Source organism: Pseudoliparis swirei, chromosome 13 (assembly GCF_029220125.1).
Source record: "Pseudoliparis swirei isolate HS2019 ecotype Mariana Trench chromosome 13, NWPU_hadal_v1, whole genome shotgun sequence".
Classification (NCBI taxonomy): Eukaryota; Metazoa; Chordata; class Actinopteri; order Perciformes; family Liparidae; genus Pseudoliparis; species Pseudoliparis swirei.
The window spans coordinates 1-22,889 of NC_079400.1; the positions used below are offsets into that span (position 1 = coordinate 1).

A 22,889-nucleotide genomic window follows, 5' to 3' on the forward strand; every position below is an offset into this window, starting at 1 on the left:
TGGGCTATACAAAATAAACTGCATTGAATTGAAACTGAATACTTGGTAATCACATGTAAACCTTTGTAATGCAGCAACAGATTTGTCCGGACCTAAATGTCCAGTATGTTTATCATGTATATTATGTAAATAGTAGGGTTGTCAATCGTTTAAATTTTTTTTCTAATTAATCGCACATTTTGAAATTCATTAATCGCGATTAAAAGTTTTTTTTTCTTCTTTTTAAAGACAAAACTTCATACAGAGCTGTGTTTTCAAAGAGGCTCCTACATATAAAGTGCCAGCGAGGTATTTAATTTTGTGGATGATAAATTGTTTCTAATCCAGATTAGTAAAAAAAAAGAAGTATATTGAGACCCCATTGGTCCTGTCATCTTTAACACTGAACAGCAGCAGAACCAGTGGCCTTGGTAAACTAACTGACATTCACATATGTCACGTTAACCCTCTGGAGGCTGGGGGCATTTTCTCGATTTTACAAAACAATGTAAATTCACCTTTTAAAGGCGTTTTCATGTGACACATACCCACGTGTTATACATCAAACATTCCAGAACAATCTCAGCTCTCTCTATAATGAGGCTCAGTTGTCCTCGCGTCGTGTTCTCTGGTTCTCTGACTGACAGGCTGCTAATGAGCCTCACCTGTGAGGTGGGAGGTCCTTTGTGATTTACTGAGTGTTCATTGGTTGTTTTTTTCGCAAAATGTTGACAGACAAACGGATTGACAAATCACGGTGAAGGTTTCGTGTGACCAGTTCTTTCCGCGCTGCGTCACCCGACACGTCGCCCCTCCGTTCCTCTGTGTATCAGAGGGGGAGACGGGAGGAAGGAGCGGAGGAAACCCGACTGATTCATCCAGGAGTTTAAACTGATTTCTGCTCCTTATTTTCGCGGAGAAATAATTGTTTTAAAAACGGAAACAGTGTCAAACCGTACTGCCGCGGTTTGACACTCAGGGGAGTGTAAAAACTTCAAGGCACAACGGAAGTAAACAAAGTTGCGTTAATTGCGTTAAAATATTTTAGTGCGTTAACGCGGCCAAATTAATCGCATATATTAACGCTGACAGCCCTAGTAAATAGTATAATTATTAAATGTTGCCTCCCTCGTAGAACTTATATCTGAAACACCCCCGTGTTCACCCCCGTTGTTGTCGTTTGTGCCCAGGCGTCGGTGCGTAAAGGGGTCCTGCCCAGCATGCTGGAGGAGATCCTGAACACCAGGATCATGGTGAAGCAGTCGATGAAAGCTTTCAAGCAGGACAAGACCCTGATGAGGCTGCTGGACGCGCGGCAGCTCGGACTCAAGCTCATCGCCAACGTCACCTTCGGCTACACCGCCGCCAACTACTCTGGACGCATGCCGAGCGTGGAGGTAGGAGGAGGGGGAGGAGGAGTTATATTCTAACGTGGCCATAAGCCTTCTGTGGTCATTGTTGAGACACCTTATATGTTCTCAGTAAAATATTTCTAAACATTCATTGCCAGTGAACTGTGGATTCCCAAACGTGATGAGCGAGAAACCCGCCGCGTCAGCATTTCTTTAATCCTGTCTCTCACCCGTCCTCCTCCAGGTTGGAGACAGCATCGTCCACAAAGCCAGGGAGACCCTGGAGAGAGCTATCAAGATGGTGAACGACACCAAGAAATGGGGAGCGCGCGTTGTGTACGGAGACACTGACAGGTGAGCGCTTCCCGAGTGCCTTTCTCATCCCCGTTCCGTCCTCTAGGCAGCAGCTCATAACGACTCACGGAGCGCCGACAATTTCTCAACAATCACATAACGTGTGTTATTGTTTTGTCAACGAGCTCCAAGACGCTCATTAATTGTCTATCTAAACTGCTGTGTTTTTTTTCCGGGCAATGATTTAGAGACTTTTTCTTCTGGTAATGTTTGAAACCGTTATCTCTTCTGCACTTTGGTGGAGTGAATTATTAAAGGAGAGAATGTGTCGATCCATACAACATAATCCGATGACACTCGGAAGCTCTATTCCAGTGACGCTCCGACGCTGGCTCACTGTATCGGTTGCATTGGAAGTGTGTGAGATGGATGAGTCAAAAACCCCGGAGAGAGTAGATTCAAGTTTGAGTGTAATTCATTCAAGATATCTCAACAACTATCGGATATGATCCGTTGAAACAGCTTCTCCTGTAGCGCCATCATCAGGTCAACATTTTGTTGTGACCAAATACTCACAGGACGAGCGTCGTTCCCTTCAGCCTCGGCTGTGACTCATGTTCACTGATAATCGGCATGTGTTGGCACGCCAACCGGGCCAAACATGGTAAACATTATTCACTTCAATTCGATCCAACGTACTAATCCAGGAAGGCACTTTTTGGGCCCACGCGAAAACAGACGGAGCAAAATAAATCTTTTCTCGGGGGCTGCCTTCTGAAATCATTACCACTGTTAGCATGCTAAAGTTTAGCTCAGTATTAGTAGTAGTAGTACAACCTCTCGCCAGTTTTTACTCACAGCCTTGTGATTAATTAAGGCCCTCATTGATTGTCATATGCAATTTTTTAAATATGCAAAGATACAGCAGCTATTTAGGAATGTCAGCATCATATCCTGGTTCTTTTTCCTCGTACAGTGAAGCCGAAACTGCTCTGAGGGTTTAGTGCAATTCCCAAAGAATTAGATGCTGGATGAGTACAGACCCCGAACACAACCGGCTGACTTCCCTTATTGGACCGACAAAAACAGAGAGAGATGATAGTAGATGAGGAGGCCGAGGCTCACGGTCAGCACTCTCCACCGTGGGCCCTCGGCTGATGACTGAAGTGATGGCGGCCGCACAGCGTCGGTGGACATTAAGAACCCGGCTTGTGTCTCCTGTGTGTCGGGCAGCATGTTTGTTTTGCTGAAGGGAGCAACAAAAGAGCAGGCCTTCAGGATCGGCAACGAGATCGCAGAGGCCGTGACCGCCACCAACCCCAAGCCGGTCAAACTCAAGTTTGAGAAGGTAGGGCTTCCCCCAACACACACACACACACACACACACACCCTCACACGCACACACAGCTATTTCAGTGTGTGTGTGTGTGTGTGTGTGTGTGTGTTCCCCAGGTGTACCTGCCCTGCGTGCTGCAGACAAAGAAGCGCTATGTGGGCTACATGTACGAGAGCCTCGACCAAAAGGAGCCCGTGTTCGATGCCAAAGGGATCGAGACGGTGCGCCGCGACGGCTGCCCCGCTGTTTCCAAGGTAACAGGCAAACGATCCTCTCCTCCACTTCACTGCTCTCCCGCACCAATCACAGCCGTGCCGGTTTTTCCATTCCCGCGCATGTTTTCCTGGGACCACTTCACACGCGTCAATCAGGCTGCAAGGGCCCCGGCCTGCTCAGGGGGGGCATGGCTGGATGTCATAGGGTCAAAACCGGCAACTAACTTTGTAATATTCCACACGAATCTGGCTTCATACATCCTTTTTTCTTTTTCTTGTGTTCATTCTCTCATGTTTCGGCTCGTCACACATGTCATTCATGCGTGTCCTCCAGATCCTGGAGCGTTCCATCAAGCTGTTGTTTGAGACCCGGGACATCAGCCAGGTGAAGCAGTTCGTGCAACATCAGTGCATGAAGGTCCTCGATGGCCGGGCCAGCATGCAGGACCTGACCTTCGCCAAGGAGTACCGGGGCAGCAGCTCATACCGGCCCGGAGCCTGCGTCCCTGCCCTGGAGCTCACCAGGTGTGTGTGTGTTGCAGACATCTGAAAGATCTCGGTTTCATATACAGTTACAGTCGTCCGTGTGTGTGAATCCAATTACTGCTTCTCCACAGTGCTCATTGTCTGGCTGCACTAGCCTGCATGTACAGTACCTGAGTCTGTTGCTAGGCAACACATCTCTTAATGGGTGGGGGGGGAAAATCTGATTTCAGAGGCATGGATAAGAGCAACAGTATCGTTTATATTATGTGTTTATCCAACGGGTTGATTCCTGATGTTGCTGAATTCACCATGAATTGATGACGTTGGATCACAAACACACAGGTGTGATGCGGTTTGTCAAGTTTCGTTCCGTTTCCCGTCGCAGGCGTACGATGGCGTACGACCGCCGCCTCGAGCCCCGCGTGGGCGAACGGGTGCCCTACGTGATCGTGTACGGGATGCCCGGCGTGCCCCTCATCCAGCTGGTGCGTCGGCCCATGGAGGTCCTGCAGGACCCCGGCCTCCGCCTCAACGCCACGTACTACATCAGCAAGCAGATCCTGCCGCCGCTGGCCCGCATGTTCCAATTGATCGGTGTGGACGTGTTCGGCTGGTACCAGGAGCTCCCCAGGGTGAGACGGGGTTAGAATTTTAGGTTGTTAGAAGGCGATGACGATGATGATGATGATGATGATTACCTTGTGAGAATATATAGTGTCAAAGAAGAAAGCGATAATAAAAACACCAAAAAAAAACGGGATTGGTGAGTTTGGGATATGTAAATAATCTTCGACTGATTATCGTATAAGTCGTGTTTCTTCAAAATAAAAGCCGACTCTCACAGGGTCTTCCCATTCAGTCTATTTGGTGGCGAGAGGGAGAACAAAGGATGAGGAGAAAATCTCATTTGTGTTTCCTGCCGAGGCTCGAGTGAGACTCATCAAACCTGCCTCTTTGTGTCGATACTGAAGTCAGACTCCACTCTGACGGAGCACACATGCCATCTGCTGGCGGAGCTGAGAGCAGAGCCAACCCAAACAATGGCAGACCTCACAGTGGGACCATTGGTTCCATACCATGTACAATCTGCAGTCTTCTTCCTCGAATAGATTCTGATCCTTTTGGGGGACAATAAAATGCGCTCGGACATCGTGTTAAGACCCTCCCCCATGTCTCTGCACACAGATCCATAAGGCGTCCTGCTCCTCGGCCACGGTTGGAGAGGACGTTGGGAGGAAGGGAACCATCTCCCAGTACTTCACCACGCTCCACTGCCCTGTGTGTGACGAGCTGACCCAGCTGGGCGTGTGCTCGCGGTGCCGCTCCGAGCCCCAGCGAGTTGCGCTGACGCTCCACCGGGACATGAGACTGTGGGAGAGTCAGCAAGACCAGCTGCTGAAGGTGAGAGGGGCACGAGCTGGGGTACAGTATTTGTCTATAGTTTTGTGGTTTTGGACAATGGGCTCTACTATCTACACAAATTAATATTATGAGCCTTATTGACATTCAAAGCTTCAAAGCATTTAAAACGATATTCGCGCCGACACTCGAAGATCAGATGAGCTGGAATGTCCCACATACCAAAATAATAGAAATGGAAAATGTAGCCTCGCCTCGAGAGCACAATATTCCTGTGCTCAGTGTGCTCAGTGTGTGTGTGTGTGTGTCCAGATCTGCAGGAACTGTAGCGGCTGTGCAGAGCGGCAGGTGGCCTGTGTGTCTCTGGACTGTCCCGTCCTCTACAAGCTGTCCCGGGTCAACAGACAGCTCTCCAAGGCCCCCTACCTCCGACAGCTGCTGGAGCAGTTCTGATTGGCTCCTGAACCCCCGGAGCTCCCCACTGATATGGTGCTAAAAATCTCTCCCGCCCTCTGTGTTTGATTGTCCACTCAGTTGTAATAGTTTATATGGTGCTTCGATCGAACCCTGTCAGGGTTTTCATTCTGTCTTGTAACTGTTGTTCGTCATCTGAATATCATCTGAATATTTTTCAGACTGTCTGGTTTGTGCCCCCCCCCGACCCCCCCAGGTTTTGTGTGTGTCTTCATGCTTGTTTGCTGCCATCTCCATTAGCTGCTATGAGCGGAGCAAAGTCTTTGGTGAAACAGCGGCCGACTGTAGCAGTTTGAAACTCATTGTCTTATAAAGGAGCTCCTTACAAGTCGAAAGACAAACTACATTCAAACCACTATTGACTTTTCTTTATTTTTTCTATTGACTGCAGCCTTTTTTGTAAATAGTTCCTGTATAGCGCCGTCTTTATTCTCATTGTGCATTAACAAAAAAGAAACTACGACTATGAATGCAATCACATCTGTTTTTATGCATTCTGCTTTCAGGATGCCATTTTTCATATTTCTTTTAACCTTGATTGTATTGGTATCCATTTTTGCAGATTTGACACTTCATACTCCCGTCTGAGTGTAGGAACTGGAAACTATTTCAGTTTTTTCACACACAAAAAAAATTCTGGGACTGTTGCAATACTGTGTTTTGATAATTTATGTTATGAAGAGTCTATCACATGGTTGTGTACATTTACAATTTTCTGAGCAAAAAAAAAAAGAGAAAGAAATCTGTCATCAAACCATTTCAAGATCCAATTCTCCATACAGCCGTACACAGAATCTGTGTATTTGTATAAATGTAAAAAATAATAATGAAGGCGGTGTTTTTTGTTTGTTTTTAATGGACATTGCTGTGGGTCGAGGTTTGAGATTGATATAATAAAAAAGTCAATGTATTAAAATGCAGCCTGTCAATGATTCAGTTAACTGACACATGATTGAGATCCATGATTAAAGAAGAGAATGACAAAAACAAAACTCTGCTCTTTACTAAAGTGCAACAAGAAAACCAATTTAATTTAAATCTCACAACAAGCATCACGTGTCCTGTTGATGAAACCGCTGCAATAACGCACATTTATAAACGTGGGTTTTTTGCCATCAGGGTTATGAAGAAGAAGAAGAAGAGTGCGACAATCTCATCCACTCTGCTCATGTGCCCTCCAGCAAGGCACTCAATTCAACCTGTTTTCTAGCACAACGTGACTGACACTGTGGAGGGCCAACACAGGAGCCTCGAGGGGAATCAATTATTGTATCAATGACGTCATTTCAAGGAATCCGTCGCTCCAACTCGGATCCTCTTCATCCAGAACGGATTGAAAAGGCCCCGCTGATAACTAACTTCAGTCGACACAATGGTATGGTTTACAAACTGCACAGGTTTCGGTCTGTTTAAGTCAGAACACAGTAAATCATCTGTTCATAAATTTTGGAATCTTCAGGTTCTGGACAACAAAATCGACCAAAGCTCGTAGTTTATAGTGAAGAGATAAAGGGCACCCGGAACAGGAGGAGGCTTCAGTCCCGCTTCTCTCGGTCCAGAGAGAGCAGTAGTTTGCGTCTCGGGGAGTCGGCCACTAGGGACATGGTGTTGGAGAAAGAGGCTCCACCTGCGGGCTCCGTCGCCCGGTGGTTGGAGGCAGCAGAGCTCCCTGTTGGACTGGAAGTCTTGCTGGGGGATTGGATGAGACTTGCCGTGTCATCCATCTCGATGACCTCAAAGTCTGCGTCGTTCCACTGATCGGCCTCGTTGTCGTCGTCCTGCTGCTGCTGCTCCTCTTCCTCCTCCTCCTCCTCCTCATTGACCCCCGAGTCCAGCAGCGCCTGCCGATATTCGCTGTCGTCCGCGTCGGGCCGACCCCTGGTGCGGGGCTTCCTGCTCTGGCCACCGGTGGCCGAGGCAAGCTTGCACATGACCGGGAAGAGGATGGAGGTGAAGGTGGCGGTGGTGAGAGACAGGTACATAAGCAGGGGCTGGCCCGGGAACTTCCCCATCAGGAAGCCCACAAGAGCGGGAAGGACCATCTCGCCCAATGCCGCGCCCACCACGAAGGCGGCTGCCGTCCGGCCGGTCACCGTGGTGTACTGTTCCACCCAGGAGATGCCGCTGGGGAAGGTGGTGGCCATGGAGGCACCGTACAGACCGGTGCAAACCCACAGGGCCACCGTCTGCTTGCTGAAGAGGCAGAGAAGCAGCGAGGACAGGGTGGAGCCCACCAGGCTGAGCAGGATCATGGTGCCCGGGGACACGCAGGACGCAAAGAAGATGGCCAACCCCCTGCAGGCGGCGAACGTCGCCCAGAACAAGGAGTTCAGCCCGGCGGCCTGGGACTGAGGCATGTTGGCGTAGTCCTTGGCGTAGGTGAAGATGAAGGAGCCGTACGCCACCTCGGCACCGACGTAGCCAAAGAAGAAGCAGCAGAGCAGGGCGATCAGGGCCACGTGGTGTTTGGCCACCGGGGGCTTCCCCGGGGACGCCCTGGCTCTGGCCAGCGAGGCGCTGCTGCGACAGTAGAGGATGAAGAAGAGGAAGGAGACAAGAAAGATGTAGGAGCCGATCACGACGTAGGCCCACATGGATTTGAGGGCGGAGCTCCTGCTGTGGGCGAAGCGGATGATCGCGTGTGCGTCGGGGACTTTGGTGATTTGCTCTGTGGGGACGGGAGGGGTCGAGTTGGTCGCCACGGCAATTCCCGCGCTGCCGTCGGCGTCGGGCCCAAACAGCAGCTTGGCTATGATCGGAGACACGAAGGCCCCGGCAGCGAAGCTAAAGTGCAGCGCCTGCATGTGAGGGCCCGCCTGCTCGCCCCACGTGTTCAGGATGAGGACATTCCCACCTGACAGACAGAAGGGAAAAAATTGACAATTTAATAAACCAGCAAAGAGGTGACATGTTTCAGAATCCTGTAAACAAAGAGCTCAGGGTATCGGAGATTCGATTTTAAAATAATATGTGCACATAAGTAAACTAGAATGGGCACTCGGTAGAGCGCATACCTTCGCATATCACAAGATTGGGCATTGAATTATGAACATGTTGGCATTAGTTGCATGCCAATTGGATAACAATTGACCGTGCCATGGTAAAAATAAGATTTTGACCTTTTCATGACCTTGACCTTGATCTTTGACCCGATTGATCCCAAAATCTAATCAAATGGTCCCCGGATAATAACCAATCATCCCACCAAATTTCATGCAATTCGGTTTAAAACTTTTTTTGTTATGCGAATAACACGCATACAAATAAATAAATACACGCCGATCAAAACATAACCTTCCGCATTTTCAATGCGAAGGTAATAATGGGTGCGCTCAGAGTAATAATATATAAAGTAATATATATTCCTCTTAGAAAAAGTTTTTTTATGGAGCAGCAAAGATAACAGATACAAAAACACAAGTTAAAGCCATAATGGGCTATACAAATAAACTAAATTGAATATATCTGTCACAATCTAGTACAGACTGTGTTAGAAAAAGGATGGCCATCAATAACGGCTACATTAAATTAAAATTCAGCAGCTAAAGAGATATCGTTCTCTCAGTGGTGGAGACCAAAAACTGAGCTAAAAGTAAACCATGTTGGACCAACAGTCATCAGGTGGGAATGAACACAACTCAAAACTAATGTGGCAAAACTAATGGCTAATGTGGCTAATGTAAAGCTCGACTCGTCCTACTCGCTCGTGTATTTCCTACCTGTGTCCAGAATACCCATCGACATCCCAATGCTGGACATGAGCCCAGTGAGGACCAGCGCTTGCTTACAGAAGGGGATCCCAAACATTCCCACTGATGTGACCAGCATAGAAAAACCTGCAAGGCAAGATAATGAAAAGAAAAACCCTTTCACTTGAGCAGAATGTGACGAAAGACCTATTGTATACATCTCATACATACCTTTAAAATGTCAGAAACAGTGTGATACTTTTACGGTACATAAAATATGTCACAATCAGAATTTTAGAAGTAGAACGGGCAAATGGCAGTTTTGTGAAAAAACATCATCAATACCGTAGGGATCAGAAAACACAGTTATTCAAACTGGCAGGCCATCACGTGTACATGTAAAAAAAAAACAGTAAAACAACAGGACATGGGTTCCATGCAGATTCAATGGCAGATTATGTCATTCTGTCATCAAATAAGTCATAATGTAGCATTTCATAAAATGGCATGAATAGTCATGAGAAATCAGCATGTGGGTCCCTTATCTTTGATAAATATCAAGGATTTGAATGCAGTCACACAATACATAAGTCAGATAAAATAATAAAATTGTCAGAATAGTTTGTCATTTAAATCATAAAAATGTTCGAGTACAGTATTCCATAAAAAGCCAAAATCTAGGAAGTCATTTAAAAGTAATGGTATGGTACAACTTCATAACATGTCGTAAAAGTTATGTCATGAAATGTAACAAAAAGTCATAGTAGAGTGTTGTTGTTTTTTTCAAGCAGTGAAATGTAAAGTATACTGAATACCAGCCAACAGGAGGCCGGTTTGGGACTGGGACCGACGGACTGGAACTGAGAGAATTTTAAGAGCCAATGGAAATAATATTTGATTCAAACACAATTTCCAGTTTCCAGAAATTCAATTCAATTCAGTTAATTTGTATAGCCCATTTTCACAAATTACAAATTTGTCTCAGAGTGCTTAACAATCTGTACATATAGACATCCCTGTCCCATCGGAACAGGAATAACTCCCAAACAACCCTTCACGGGGGAAAAAGGGAAGGTGGCGGGGACTCATCCCCCCCTTCCCCCGTGGTCGTTACACCGGCAGCGCCAGTGCAACATCTGCATGCGGAGGAAGGGCTTTACCTAGCAGGAGGTGGGGGTTCATGCAGTCGAACAGAATTCCTCCGAAGAGGGAACCACCGATGTAGCCAGCTGACCGGCCCACGAAGATGTAAGAAATATTGCTGATGTTCTTCTTCACGTTCACGGCGAGGTCCTCGAATGTGGGGCCAAGAACGGAGATGCTCATCCCCTAAAAGGAAGAAGAGAAACATATATTAAAAACAATGCAAGCAGCAGGGAGAGAGAGTACATCTATTATGCGTGCACATTCAGAATTAATATATACCCCCTGGAAACTGGAACCGATGCTATGAGCAGCGGAGTGTGAGAATAGCTAATATTTACACCAAACGGTGACGTGTGCAACCGCCCCACGTGCACACATCACTGGGATTCCTGGCAGACATCTTCCTTACACTTTTGGGCCAGCGTCTCAATATTATTCATCTTTTTTTATTATTATTTTTTAAATGAACACAGGGTGTTTCTGAAATAACACAACATTTCATGTTGTACTTTTTACTGTGCAAATAGAGGAAAGCAGACACCTGTGTCGGCGCGTGTGCGTGTGTCTGATTGGTTGTAGATAATGTGGTTGAGCATGTTTTGCAACTATGTAAATCCTGTCCGATCAGGATGCTGTAGCACTTATTCCAGCCGACTTCAGGTAATCCACATGGGCAGCAAGAGAGGGAAATAAGGCGAAGCTGCGGGGTTGTGCGGACCCTGGTTAAAGAGTGGCTCTCCTCCTTCCTCATTCACACGGGTCATTAAGTCATTTCCTTTAAACAGGTGTTCGTGATGCCGCCTGATTACACTAGACAGAGAGAATTTTTTTTTAAAGCCACGGAACATTGAGAATATTATGATATTAATAACCAAACAGGCCCGAGGAAAGTCACAATAAATATATATATATATATTGGGGGGGAAAAAGCTAACAGTTCATAGCATTCACTGCCGGATGTACCAAGCCCAGGAAAGATGCACAGAGCGCGAGCGTGACCATCCAGCGCCCGCACGCTCCTCCGCCCACCACCTCCGTCCTGTCGTCGCATCCCGGATTCGCGCTCCTCTTGGCCGCTTTCAGTGCGCTCTTGAGCCCCCTCCCGGCGTCCTTGCTCTTGTCAAACAGGGTGTCCTCCTCCTGGTCCTCGTCGTTTTCGTCCTCCATGCTGGCGAAACGAACTTGCTTCTTTTTGACAACAGTGTCTCGTGCGGCGGACGAAGACATACCTGTCAGTTTCTTACTACGCCGCGCCGTTCAACCGGCGTGTAAACAGCGATAACCGCCCGATAGCGATGCGTTGGCTTCGGGGCGTTCTTCCGCAGGCGCCCCTTGCGGGTCCCTCTAGTGCCAAGTGGTTCAAACGCGGTCAGTCTTCTTTGAACCCGCTGGACGGCTCGGAGGATGACAGCGGGCCGGGGACCAGCGGACGGGAACCCTCCATATGGCAACAGCAAACGTATAGCTGCTGGAAGCTTGCAAAGATCGTCTAACGTTACGGAGTCTCACTTGGTGCACGCAAGTGATCCACCGGCCGAATGACGCCGGGAATCATATCCTGAATCAGTTATACGTCAACAGCAGCGGGCATTCATTTCTCTTTATTTGTTGGACTGCATGTTCTTTCTTATGCTCGACCGCAGGAGTGGATTTAGTCACAGTGTTTACAGTGTCTGTCTCATATCCAAGTTAGGTCATTCTAGCTCAGTAAATTCCAGTATCTTCAAGTGGTTTGGACTAATTCGATTGAATTTTTCACATTTTAACGGAACAACACTTGCAACAAGAGGTCAGTTGGTCACCGGCGAATATTCTGACAGCAAATTCAGATTGTCGTTGACGTTATTTGTACTTAAGGCAGAGTGAGACCTCTCACACGCGTTTTTTCCACTGACTCAGCTGACGCGTTAAAAATGGTCCAGGGCTCCAGGAAGAGGTCTTCACCACGTTCGCAACGAGAGGACATGGCGGCCTCTAGTGTTACTGAACGACGACGTTCACCTCGAGGTGAGGGGGGTTGAAGCAGTGCCACCAGTGTTTATACCCGTATAACATATGGGATCTCCAGCCTCTTTTTACATAAACACATAATATTTTTTAGGGGAGAGGCCAAACAAAACAAAAAGTATACACTCTTGATATTTTTAGTACATTTCAATCAAGCAGGCGTGCTTATTAGCCAAGGTGACAAGTACATGCTTGCAAATTATCATAAATAAAATATGCACCCATTATACATCAGACAAGTACTACTATAATTGGGACAAAGTAATCTGGGTGTTATTTTTATTTAATTCGCAATGAAAGATTGGCCCAATTGTGCCCCAGCAATTTGAATTCATGCTGTTACAGGAGGAAATGGTCAATACAAACAGCTCCGTCCTGTGGTTTGTTTGTTCTTACTCATGTTCACATAGTAATGCAATATATGCTGTCAAAAAGAATGAGCAAATAAATCAAACCCATTGTATCGGTGGCATCTCTTTAGCGGCCCCCTTCAAGGACCCTCAGATATCCACATGTTGGGCATTCATTACCTCCTGGGCAGCAACATACATTAGCAATATGTGTTCAGAGTTGGCTTCCTTGAAAAAAAGTGTACTCTCTTGATTCTCATTGTTCTGAGTCTGTACTCATGGTTGAATACTAGGGCTGTCAATCGATAAAATTTTGAAATTCATTAATCGCGATTAATGAATTTTTTTTCTTCTTCTTTTTAAAGACAAAACTTCACAGAGCTGTGTTTTCAAAGAGGCTCCTACATATAAAGTGCCAGCGAGGTATTTAATATTGTGGATGATAAATTGTTTCTTCAGTGAAACATCCAAATTAGTTTATTTAAAAAAGTATATTTGAGACCCCATTGGTCCTGTCATCTTTAACATTGAACAGCAGCAGAACCAGTGGCCTTGGTAAACTGACTGACATTCAAATATGTCACGTTAACCCTCTGGAGGCTGGGCTCATATTCTCCATTTTACAAAAAAAAATGTAAATTCACATTTTAAAGGCGTTTTCATATGACATGACATACCCACGTGTTATACATCAAACATTCCAGAACAATCTCATCTCTATTCAAAGAGGCACATTGTCCTCGCGCCGTGTTCTCTGGTTCTCTGACTGACAGGCTGCTAATGAGCCTCACCTGTGAGGTGGGAAGTCCTTTGTGATTTACTGAGTGTTCATTGGTTGTTTTTTTCGCAAAATGTTGACAGACAAACGGATTGACAAATCACGGTGAAGGTTTCGTGTGACACGTCGCCCCTCCGTTCCTTTGTATATCAGAGGGGGAGACGGGAGGAAGGAGGAGGAGGAAACCCGACTGATTCATCCAGGAGTTTAAACTGATTTCTGCTCCGTATTTTAGCGGAGAAATAATTGTTTTAAAAACGGAAACAGTGTCAAACCGCAGTGCAAAAACGTCAAAGCACACCGGAAGTAAACAAAGTTGCGTTAATTGCGTTAAAATATTTTTGTGCGTTAATCGCGGCCAAGTTAATCGCATAGATTAACGCGTTAACACTGACAGCCCTATTGAATACACTTATGTAATAATAATAATAATCATTTATTTTATACAGCGCTTCTCAAGACAGCGGAAGTCTCTTTATGTAAGTCACTTTGTAATGTTTAAGATGTGCTCTGTAGTGCTGCTGTGTGACACTGACGTGGAGAGAGTGACGCATTAATGGAAAATGTAAACATCTTTTATTTTTCTTTTTTACTGCCTTGAAAATGCTGATTGTGTTTACATCATATTACATTGCACATCATGCAGCAGATAGGAAAGATAGAAAAGTGTCATATTTTAGTAGAAAACAGTTTGGGTATAACTCATGAGATATGCATAACAAAACAGAAATTAGGACAAAATTATGCTCAAATGGAATGAGAGAAGCAAATATAGACTTCTTGCAGCAAAGCGTTAAAAAAGTAAAAACCAAATGCAAAAAGCCAGCAGCTCGAATAAGATGAGGCAAAATAATAAACAGCAAATTCACAATAAAATGCTAAGTCTAAAAATATGCATGTCATACCTTTTTTTTTAAAGATAAGTTTGAATCATAAGGCAAAAGATGTGATTTAATCATAATATATAAAATATATATACTTTTCGGGGAGAATCGTTAGAAAAGTGTTTATATAAAAAAAGGCATTTCTGGTTTCGTGCAGCAAGCGCTTCATTAAAAGCAACGTTTTTGGATAGCTAGATTCTTTTTTCGGATACTTTTTCCACAAGTCACGCTCATTAAAAGGTGAGCGCTGCTCTGGTGGACGAGGACGGGCAATAGAGCTCCACGCATGCACATCAGAGGTAGAGTGTCTCAGGCCTGAGGAGGAGGAGGAGGAGGAGGAGGAGGCATGAATGTTGGCAGGACGTCCTGACAAGGACACTTCCTGTCCACCGGTTGGTTCAACACGACCTATGGGCTTAAAGGAGACACACGCAAATCAAGCAAACAGGACTAACACTAGCCTTTTTTGGTCTTCGGGGTAAATTAAATCAAGGCTTCAGAAAAAATACCCGTCAATTGCAGTACAAATTCTCCACACGCAAAATAAATACAATATGAAAACATAAAACAAGCAGCTTTCTGTCAAAGGCTGATGACCCGGGCGCAGAGGGAATAATTAACTGGACTTTACGGACTAGTGTGCACGTAGTCAAAAGATAAGGGTGTTTTATAATGAGGGGAGAGTACATATGCCCCAGTATATATATATATATATATGTCCTTTTAAGAGGTCATCAGGTTGTTTTATGACCCCCCCAAACACACACACACACACACTTTAACCAGAGGCACACCATTGTAAATTCATGCCACACGATGGAAATATTGGACCAAATTACAGATAAATAAAAAAACAAGAACAACTTTAAAAACAAAATTTCACAGCCGGTTGTTTTAAAAAGAAATACTGCTTCAGTGAGTTCATGGACACAAAGGCAATGTCCGTGTGTTCCTCGTTTCAGTATTACGGTTCCTCACTGAACGCTCGTCAAACTTGTGGTGGCAAAGTTTTTATGATACAGGGACAATTTGACATTTTGGGAAATTCATTCACATCCCACTGATCCATATTTTTCCTGTAGAATTTCACATAATAAAATAGTTATACTATACATTTGCAGCACTTTGCATGTATTCTGTATTTCCTACGTTTGTTGAACACTGATGCAAATTTCTGATGAAAAAATTATACAACTTATTGTTTTTAAATTATTTCTCTTTTATACAGATCATACGAACGAGATCCAGCTCTAGAGGTGCTGAAAGTTGAAATTATGTCACCTTTGGGACAGAGCCCGCCCATACAGTCTTGGTGGCAAGAAGGCGCGTTTCCCAAAAATGTTCCTTTGAAGACGGGACGGTTCGATTACAAACAGCCGCTTTGTGGGAATCAATCACAGTACAATCAGGGCCCGATTAACCCTCTATGGGGCCTCATGGCCTCTATTTACCCCCCCCCCTCTCCTGTGTATTGTGTTTGTATTAGTTAATAATAATAATTAGATTTGTGGGAAATACAACTTGAAAGCTTAATATAAACTGAAATAATTAAGGCCTTGAATGTCGATTCAAATACCGCACACATGGGGACTTCAATGTCACATCATAATTGCAGGTGTCTCCTCAAGGTCAGTTTATGCACTTCAGAGCTACAGAACTATTTTATTGCCACGAGCATCCCGCTGTAAAAGAGGAGAGACTTCCTGAATCCAGCCGGGTGGACAAGATCTCCTCTTGAGGTGAATTTATGAAGCGGCTTCCCTTGAAGAGCCCGAGAACCGTTAACGGCTCAGACGATCCCAGAGCTGCACAACTAACGTGAGAGCACTCTGGATGTCCCTTTTCTTTATCTCTTTTTAAAAATATTTTATTATTTAAAATAGTATGAACATATTTGGAATCATACGACAATAAAGTTGGCGGGTTTAAGGAGAAATATTTTGCACCGACCACAAAGCAAAAAAACTGAAACCAAAATCAAATTCCATTTAAAACCTCAAGTTTGCCTGTTGTAAGATTAGTTCAGTCAAACAATGTAATGCATAGTTCTTCCGGAATCACATTCCCGTTAAGCTGGACTTCAACTCTCCGATATGTTTCATCACTTTGGCATGCTCTCCTCCTGAAGCAGTCTTTACAATCTTCCTCATACTGTATCTCGGTACTCAGCAGTCTCAGTCTCTCTCTCTCTCTTTCTCTCTCTCCCTCTCAGCTTAGAGGACAGACTCTCCAGTGTTGCTCTGAGCAGCTTCCTGAGCCTTCTTGTGCTCGAGCGTCTTCTCGGTCTCGAGCATCTTCTTGGTGACATCTTGATCCCTGCTCAGGGCCTCCTCTTTCTCCCTCCTCTTGCGCCGGGCCTCCAACCAGGGAATCAGGCACAGCACGGCTCCTCCAATGATCGGAGGGATGCCCGCCAGGTAGAAGGCCTCGTCGTAGCTACCCAGTCGGTCCCTTAGGAAACCTGTGAGCAGATGGATAAATAGAGGTATAGATAGATAAATAGAGATACATGGATAGATAGATTTAATTGGTGTTGTAATTTGTTTTACCAATTCCCTCTCTCTTTTTATTTCACTTACTGACATTCATTTTGTTATTTAATTTACAACCTAGATATTCAGCAGTGCCAAAACTGCAGGGTGTCAAATTAAACACTAGGTGGTGCAAACTCCCAGTGTTTAATTTGGTGAGTCAGAGGGAAGATGAGCCTTTTAGCTCAGGACCAGCTGTTGACGGGATTGGCCACTATGGTCATTTTAAAATGACATGTTTTAGTATAATAGTAAAACTTGATATTTCATTTTTTTATTGGAAGGTCTACAAAGACACATACACAATTTAGTCATTAAAAGAGGGACACAATGTAGAATGCGTCCATTTGACTACAGGAAATGACGACTGTTTACGACCCACATCCCTCCTTCAGTTGTATGATTAAGTACTAATGAGCACTGTGGAGTGGTAAATAAAAAGGTGTTGATGTGATGGAACACAATAGGGAAAGCTTCTTTTTTTCTTTCTCTGCTTTGCCTCCACACAGAGGTCAGGGGTCAGGGCCGCTCAAAAGTTCATGAGACTTCCAGATGCACTGAGCCGCCATGCCTATCTTAGACTTAAATACTCAATGAGCCTAAACACGGACTGTTCCTGTGTTACCTGCGATGGGAGGTCCCACGGTCATGGGCACGGACATCAGGCCCAGCAGGAAGCCGATGGCCTGGGAAACGTCGTCAGGCCCGACCAGCTCGAAGGCAATGGGGGCCATGATGCAGATAAAGCAGCCGTCGAACAGCCCCATCAGCAGGCACACAGCGATCAGCCCGCCGAAGACGTGGCAAAGAGGGATCATCATGGACATGACGCCGATGACGAAGAAGGAGGTCACCTGAGGGGGCAGCAGAGAGGGCTCGTATTCACATCCTTCATTGGAAGGTTTCTTCATTTTATCTATGGCTGTTTGAGAGGAATCAATTTTCACTGAAATCACATTTAGTCATTTTGCAGGGTGAAAATTAAATTAAATTTCAGTTGGACGTTACATGTATATTTAGAATATTAGCTTGAATTGGTGACTAAGAGCAGCTGTCAAAGGCTTCAAAGGTACGGCCTTGCCATACTGGTTGAACCAGTGAGCTATGAGACGCCAACGAAAGTCTGCTCCCTTAAAACCTGGAGGCCTGGCACTGACCTGCAGGTAGACTTTGTTGACTCCATTAATGTAGTCCGCCGCCCTGCCAAAGATGAGGCGGCCCACGCCGGACGTGATGCCGATGCACATGAGCAGGACTTCTTTGCTGGCCTCTGGTCCGAAGCGCTCCTCCACGTGCTTCATCTGCAGTTGAGAGGAAACGGATGAACACGGCTGTATTGTGGCTCTGATCCAGTGAAACACTCGAGACGGGGGAGGGGGGAGGAAAGTTGAAACAATGCAGAAGAGGAAACATCAAAACCAACTGCAGTAGTGGAGATAACTTTCTCCATTATATATTCAAGTGGTCTGATCGAAGTTTACATTTTTATGTAACACACGGTGATCGAGTGTGTCTTGGATTAATTGGATTGTGTTTTGAAAAGAGAAGCAAGCTGTTTTTAGATTTTTGGAAGTTTTCCTTTAGCACAGGTCTGTAACCTGGGTGGTTTTGTCAGAATGAAACAGGACAAGTCATCCGGCCACCTGATTTGAAACCATCTGCAGTCAGTATGATTTGAACTAACTGTCAGGATCATCAAACCCAATGTAAAGCCACTCATTTACCTCCACGTTGATTACAGTCAGTATTGAGCTGAGAAGGACATCCACTCCGTCAGTAGATTAGCCGGATATCATTTCCCTTCAGTGGCACATAGTTGTGAGGGAACCAGTGTTTCTTGTATTTTAAACAAACATTTCTCCTTCCAATGTTTTCTTACGTGGGGTGTGCCTCTTCACTTAGATGGGTAGCAGTGTTGTGCATTCTTTTGGCAGAAAACGAGTTATATATGCATGCAGAGTTTGGAGTGCTTGGCAGTGTCGAGGCCAGCTTCAGCGATTCCACTGCTCTGTACTATATCAGCCTGAGTTTGTTGATGCCGCCATGTCTTATCCAACGTGTCCATATTTCAACAAACCTCGTTTTAATCTTCCGTTTTTGTTTCCAGTGAATGTTAGATTCCTCTGGAGCCTGTTAGAAAAGCAGCCCAGGTGTTCCTTCTCCACATTACTTGCTGTTCTTGTCATTCTTCCGACCCCAAAGCGCCAATCTGTGAGGCCCAGAGTTTGAGTGCCAGTGAGAAAAGAAGGGCCCCCCCAGTGTGGAGACCTGCCAGCTACTTCTACCTCCAAGCAGGCAGCAGTCCTGCTCAAAGGGCTTGTCTGTCTGCTGCTTATATACCCCACACACCCACACACACACTACATCTGTACGCAGAGATTTCTTCTGGATTGTCTTTGTCAATACGCGATGACAGAATTCTCTGGGTTCAGGAGCTAGAAGGGATTCAAGCGTTGCTGCAGGCTAATCAACTGGTGTGTGTGTGTGTGTGTGTGTGCATAATTGCTTCACAGATGACAGACGCTGAACCCCAGGGTGTATCTTTTAAGAGACATGCCTGATGTGACTGAATCAGGTTCACCTGGTCCAGCCCTTAGGCTTATAGGCTGCTGGGGGATGTTTTAGGATACACTGAGCTCCTATCTCCTCTTCGCTCTCTCCTTACGGATGAACTCGCATCTCTCCATTACGCATTACTACCTCTGCTTCCTCCCCGGAGTCTTTGTGACTTCACGTCTCAAAGGGTTTATTGGACCGGGCGGTGTCTGATGCCTCCTGCCTGGTGAGCCGGCCTCCTGCCATGGCTCTGCTGATTCCCCCCTCCACCCATGGATTGTGGAGGTCTGGATTGTGGTCCAAGCCTACTACTAACTACTAATTATTGATATATTTGTCATATTTATTGAATGTGTTTATGTAACTCTGCAATGCTTCATTCTGTACACATGACAAATATTGCTTCTGTCCATCTAGAGAGGGGGATCCTCCTCTCTTGCTCTCCTGAAGGTTTCTTCCCTTTTTCACTGTGAACGTTTTTGTTTTTATTTTATGGGAGTTTTTCCTGATCTGATGTGAGGTCCCGGGACAGGGATGACATATGTGTACAGATTGTAAAGCAAATTTGTAATTTGTGATATTGGGCTATATCAAATAAACTGAATTGAATTGACTGGCATTCTTCTAGCTGCAAATGTTGTCATGTTCGACAGACTCCTCCCTCGTAGCTTATCGTTACCATGCAGCCAACCAGCACTCCAGTAATCTCCTCGTTCACCGGAGAAAGTCAACGAATAAAGAAGGTGGTTTCGTGATTGGTTTTCTCACACATGAATTTGAGGCTCCTGATCTTCTTTTTTCTGCAGATGTGAAACGTATTGCTTCGGTTTTATGTTCAATAGAGCTGAAACGATTGGTCGACTGATCCATTAGTCGATCAACAGAAAAAGGAATCGGCAACTGTTTTGATGATTGGTTAAGGTGCACGACGCGGCTCTCGACGTGGCAACGACTGAGCGGAAGGCGAGTAGCTAACGACGCAAACAGCAAAAACAGTGCAAGCTCTGAGAACGGCACACACGCTGCTCCTCAGGTAGCCATTTCTCAACTCTATTTTTAGATTGCAAATCGTTGTTTGCTGCGACATCAATGCCTTGCATTTTGAATGTCACACCTTTACAGCCATTGTTTAATGAAAAAAAAAATGCCAGCCTCTCAAACATGGAGAAAGTACATAACTTTGGCTTTTTGGACTGGCAAAACAAGATATCCATCGAAATTGGGCTGGACACTTTCTACTATTTCATGAAATTGTATAAATCAAACGATTAATCGACTAATCTATGACATACTCGTTAAATGAACCAAATAGTAAAATAATTGTTATTCTGCAGCCCTAACTATAATTTATTTTACGGAGAACACTGGTTTGTTAGTCAGTCAGCTCCAGTTGGCCCCGCACTGACCCCTTCATTGGAATCTGGTCAGTCATATCTCGGAGGCAGGCAGTTCCTCTGCGGATTGTTTGAATATGCAAGGAGAAACATCCATAAATCGCCATCCCTCTGTCATTTCTGTGAAAGCACCGCTGGGTGTTTCTGGCTCTTCCTAAAAAGACATTCCCTATTGAACTCTGACTCATTCACACTCTGCATCAATAATGTCTGTTATGTATTCGTGGCTTCTTGCAAGGTTGCAGGATGGTGCCGTTTCATGCGTTTAATGATTAGATGCTCCTATATATTCTGCCACGGTTATCGCACTTTACTACCTGTGTCAACCTGTATCAGGCTCCAGTTCACGGGGCTTTGGCATTTAGTCCCAAGCCTAAATAAAACACACTTTGCTGCTGCCCCCGTCCACAGCGGTCCACTGCTTTGCTCCTGTGATGTCACTCCTGTCTGCTCCTCCAAACTGGGGGTGTGTGGACCGTCATCTACTGCAGGTAACACAATTGTGAGTGATATGCCAGCAGACTTCCATTAAGTAGAGTACAGTAGAGCTTTCTCTCACACAACAGGTGTAATTGTTAATTAACAGAGCAATCACGAATAAACTAATGAGCTACGGAAAATAAAAACATGTGGAACTAGAATGGGCACTCGGTAGAGCGCATACCTTCGCATATCACAAGATTGGGCATTGAATTATGAACATGTTGGCATTAGTTGCATGCCAATTGGATACAAATTGACAATGCTATGGTAAAAAGAAGATTTTGACCTATCCATGACCTTGACCTTTGACCGGATTAATCCCAAAATCAAATGGTCCCCGGATAATAACCAATCATCCCACCAAATTTCATGCGATTCGGTTTAAAACTTTTTTTGTTATGCGAATAACACGCATACAAATAAATAAATAAATACACGGCGATCAAAACATAATCTTCCGCATTTTTAATGCGAAGGTAACAACGCTGCAGACACTCTGGGCTCACTGTACATAAACTGGCTTTCCGTGAGCATCAAAGGGCCTAGTCCAACTCCCTTAAAGTTGCTCGCTCACAGTTCTGTTCCAGCTTCATCAATAAAAATCCTGGCAACTCTGAACTCTACATAAGCCACAACCATCCTCTTCAACTAAGGCTACAGAGGAGCAATGCAAAAGCTTCTTTGACTTTTTCAGATCCAAGGTCAACAACATTCGCTCTCTGATGTCCAGCTCCCCATCTCGACTTCCCTCTGAACCCAACACCTTATCTGCGAGTGGGCTGTCTCCTATACATCTCACTGAGGTTCAGAGCGCCTCCACACAACCATTGGACTGTTAGACTCTGCACTCAAGTGGTTTTAGGGTCGGTCCTCTGCCCCATCCTCTTCGTTATTTACATGCTCCCCCTCAGTCGTGTCATCAGCAAACATAGGATGTCCTTCCACTGTTAAGCTGACGACACACAGCTTTACATCCAAACTGCCCCAAGCCCCCTAGACTGGACTACTGTAATTCCACTGGGATCACTGTCAAGAACATCCAGAAACTGCAATACATTCAAAACAGCACTGCCAGGATCCTGATGAGAGTCCGGAAATATGAGCACATAACACCCGTTCTCCTACCACTTCACTGGCTCCGTCTCATTTCGAATTCACTACTAAGTCGTACTATACTCACTCATAAATGCATAAATGGAAGTGCACCTCCGTACCTACGATAACTCATTACTCCCCAAACCTCCACCTGCATCCTCAGATCCACAAACAGCTCACTCCTCAAGGTCCCCAACACCAAGTTCCACCCCATAGGCTACCGGCCTTTTGCTTATGGGACAGTCTCCCTGACCACGTGAGGGCAACACACACACTGGACTCTTTAAGACTGGCCTAAAAACCTTTTTATTCAGGAAGGCATTTTTGACTTTGTATTATGTAACTGCCAGCTATTTTCTTTTTTATTATAGTCTGTTTTAACTAGCTATTGGCTCTGAGGCACTCTCAGATTCTTTTGAATGAAAAATGTCTTACGAATAAAATGTATTATAATTATTATTATTATTATCAGTGACACCTG

At 45.2% G+C, this 22,889-nt stretch overlaps 3 protein-coding genes across 3 annotated transcripts in view; 1 reads left to right on the plus strand and 2 right to left on the minus strand.

The window, feature by feature from the left end:
* Positions 1 to 1,127: 1,127 nt before the first annotated feature.
* On the plus strand, positions 1,128 to 6,415 carry LOC130203746 (DNA polymerase zeta catalytic subunit-like; the record flags this gene model as incomplete). Its single annotated transcript, XM_056430142.1, has 8 exons — positions 1,128 to 1,376; positions 1,576 to 1,685; positions 2,859 to 2,973; positions 3,078 to 3,215; positions 3,511 to 3,701; positions 4,048 to 4,294; positions 4,848 to 5,063; positions 5,334 to 6,415. Coding segments are annotated over 8 exons (1,407 nt in total), but the record flags the coding sequence as incomplete, so codon positions are not given.
* mfsd4b (major facilitator superfamily domain containing 4B) lies at positions 6,332 to 11,783 on the minus strand. Its single transcript, XM_056430141.1, has 4 exons — positions 11,294 to 11,783; positions 10,345 to 10,513; positions 9,215 to 9,331; positions 6,332 to 8,349 (listed from the first exon to the last, which is right to left on the minus strand). The coding sequence occupies exons 1-4, from the start codon at positions 11,555 to 11,557 to the stop codon at positions 7,031 to 7,033; spliced, it is 1,869 nt and encodes a 622-aa protein (XP_056286116.1). The 5' UTR covers positions 11,558 to 11,783; the 3' UTR covers positions 6,332 to 7,030.
* A 2,241-nt stretch (positions 11,784 to 14,024) lies between these two features.
* Positions 14,025 to 22,889, minus strand: part of slc16a10 (solute carrier family 16 member 10) — a 36,357-nt gene continuing 27,492 nt past the window's right edge. Inside the window, exons 4-6 of the mRNA XM_056429598.1 lie at positions 18,038 to 18,181; positions 17,506 to 17,734; positions 14,025 to 16,810 (exon numbers count right to left, since the gene is read on the minus strand). Of these exons, the coding sequence (XP_056285573.1) occupies positions 16,563 to 16,810; positions 17,506 to 17,734; positions 18,038 to 18,181 (621 nt within the window). The 3' untranslated portion in view covers positions 14,025 to 16,562. The remainder of the gene's footprint in view (positions 16,811 to 17,505; positions 17,735 to 18,037; positions 18,182 to 22,889) is intronic.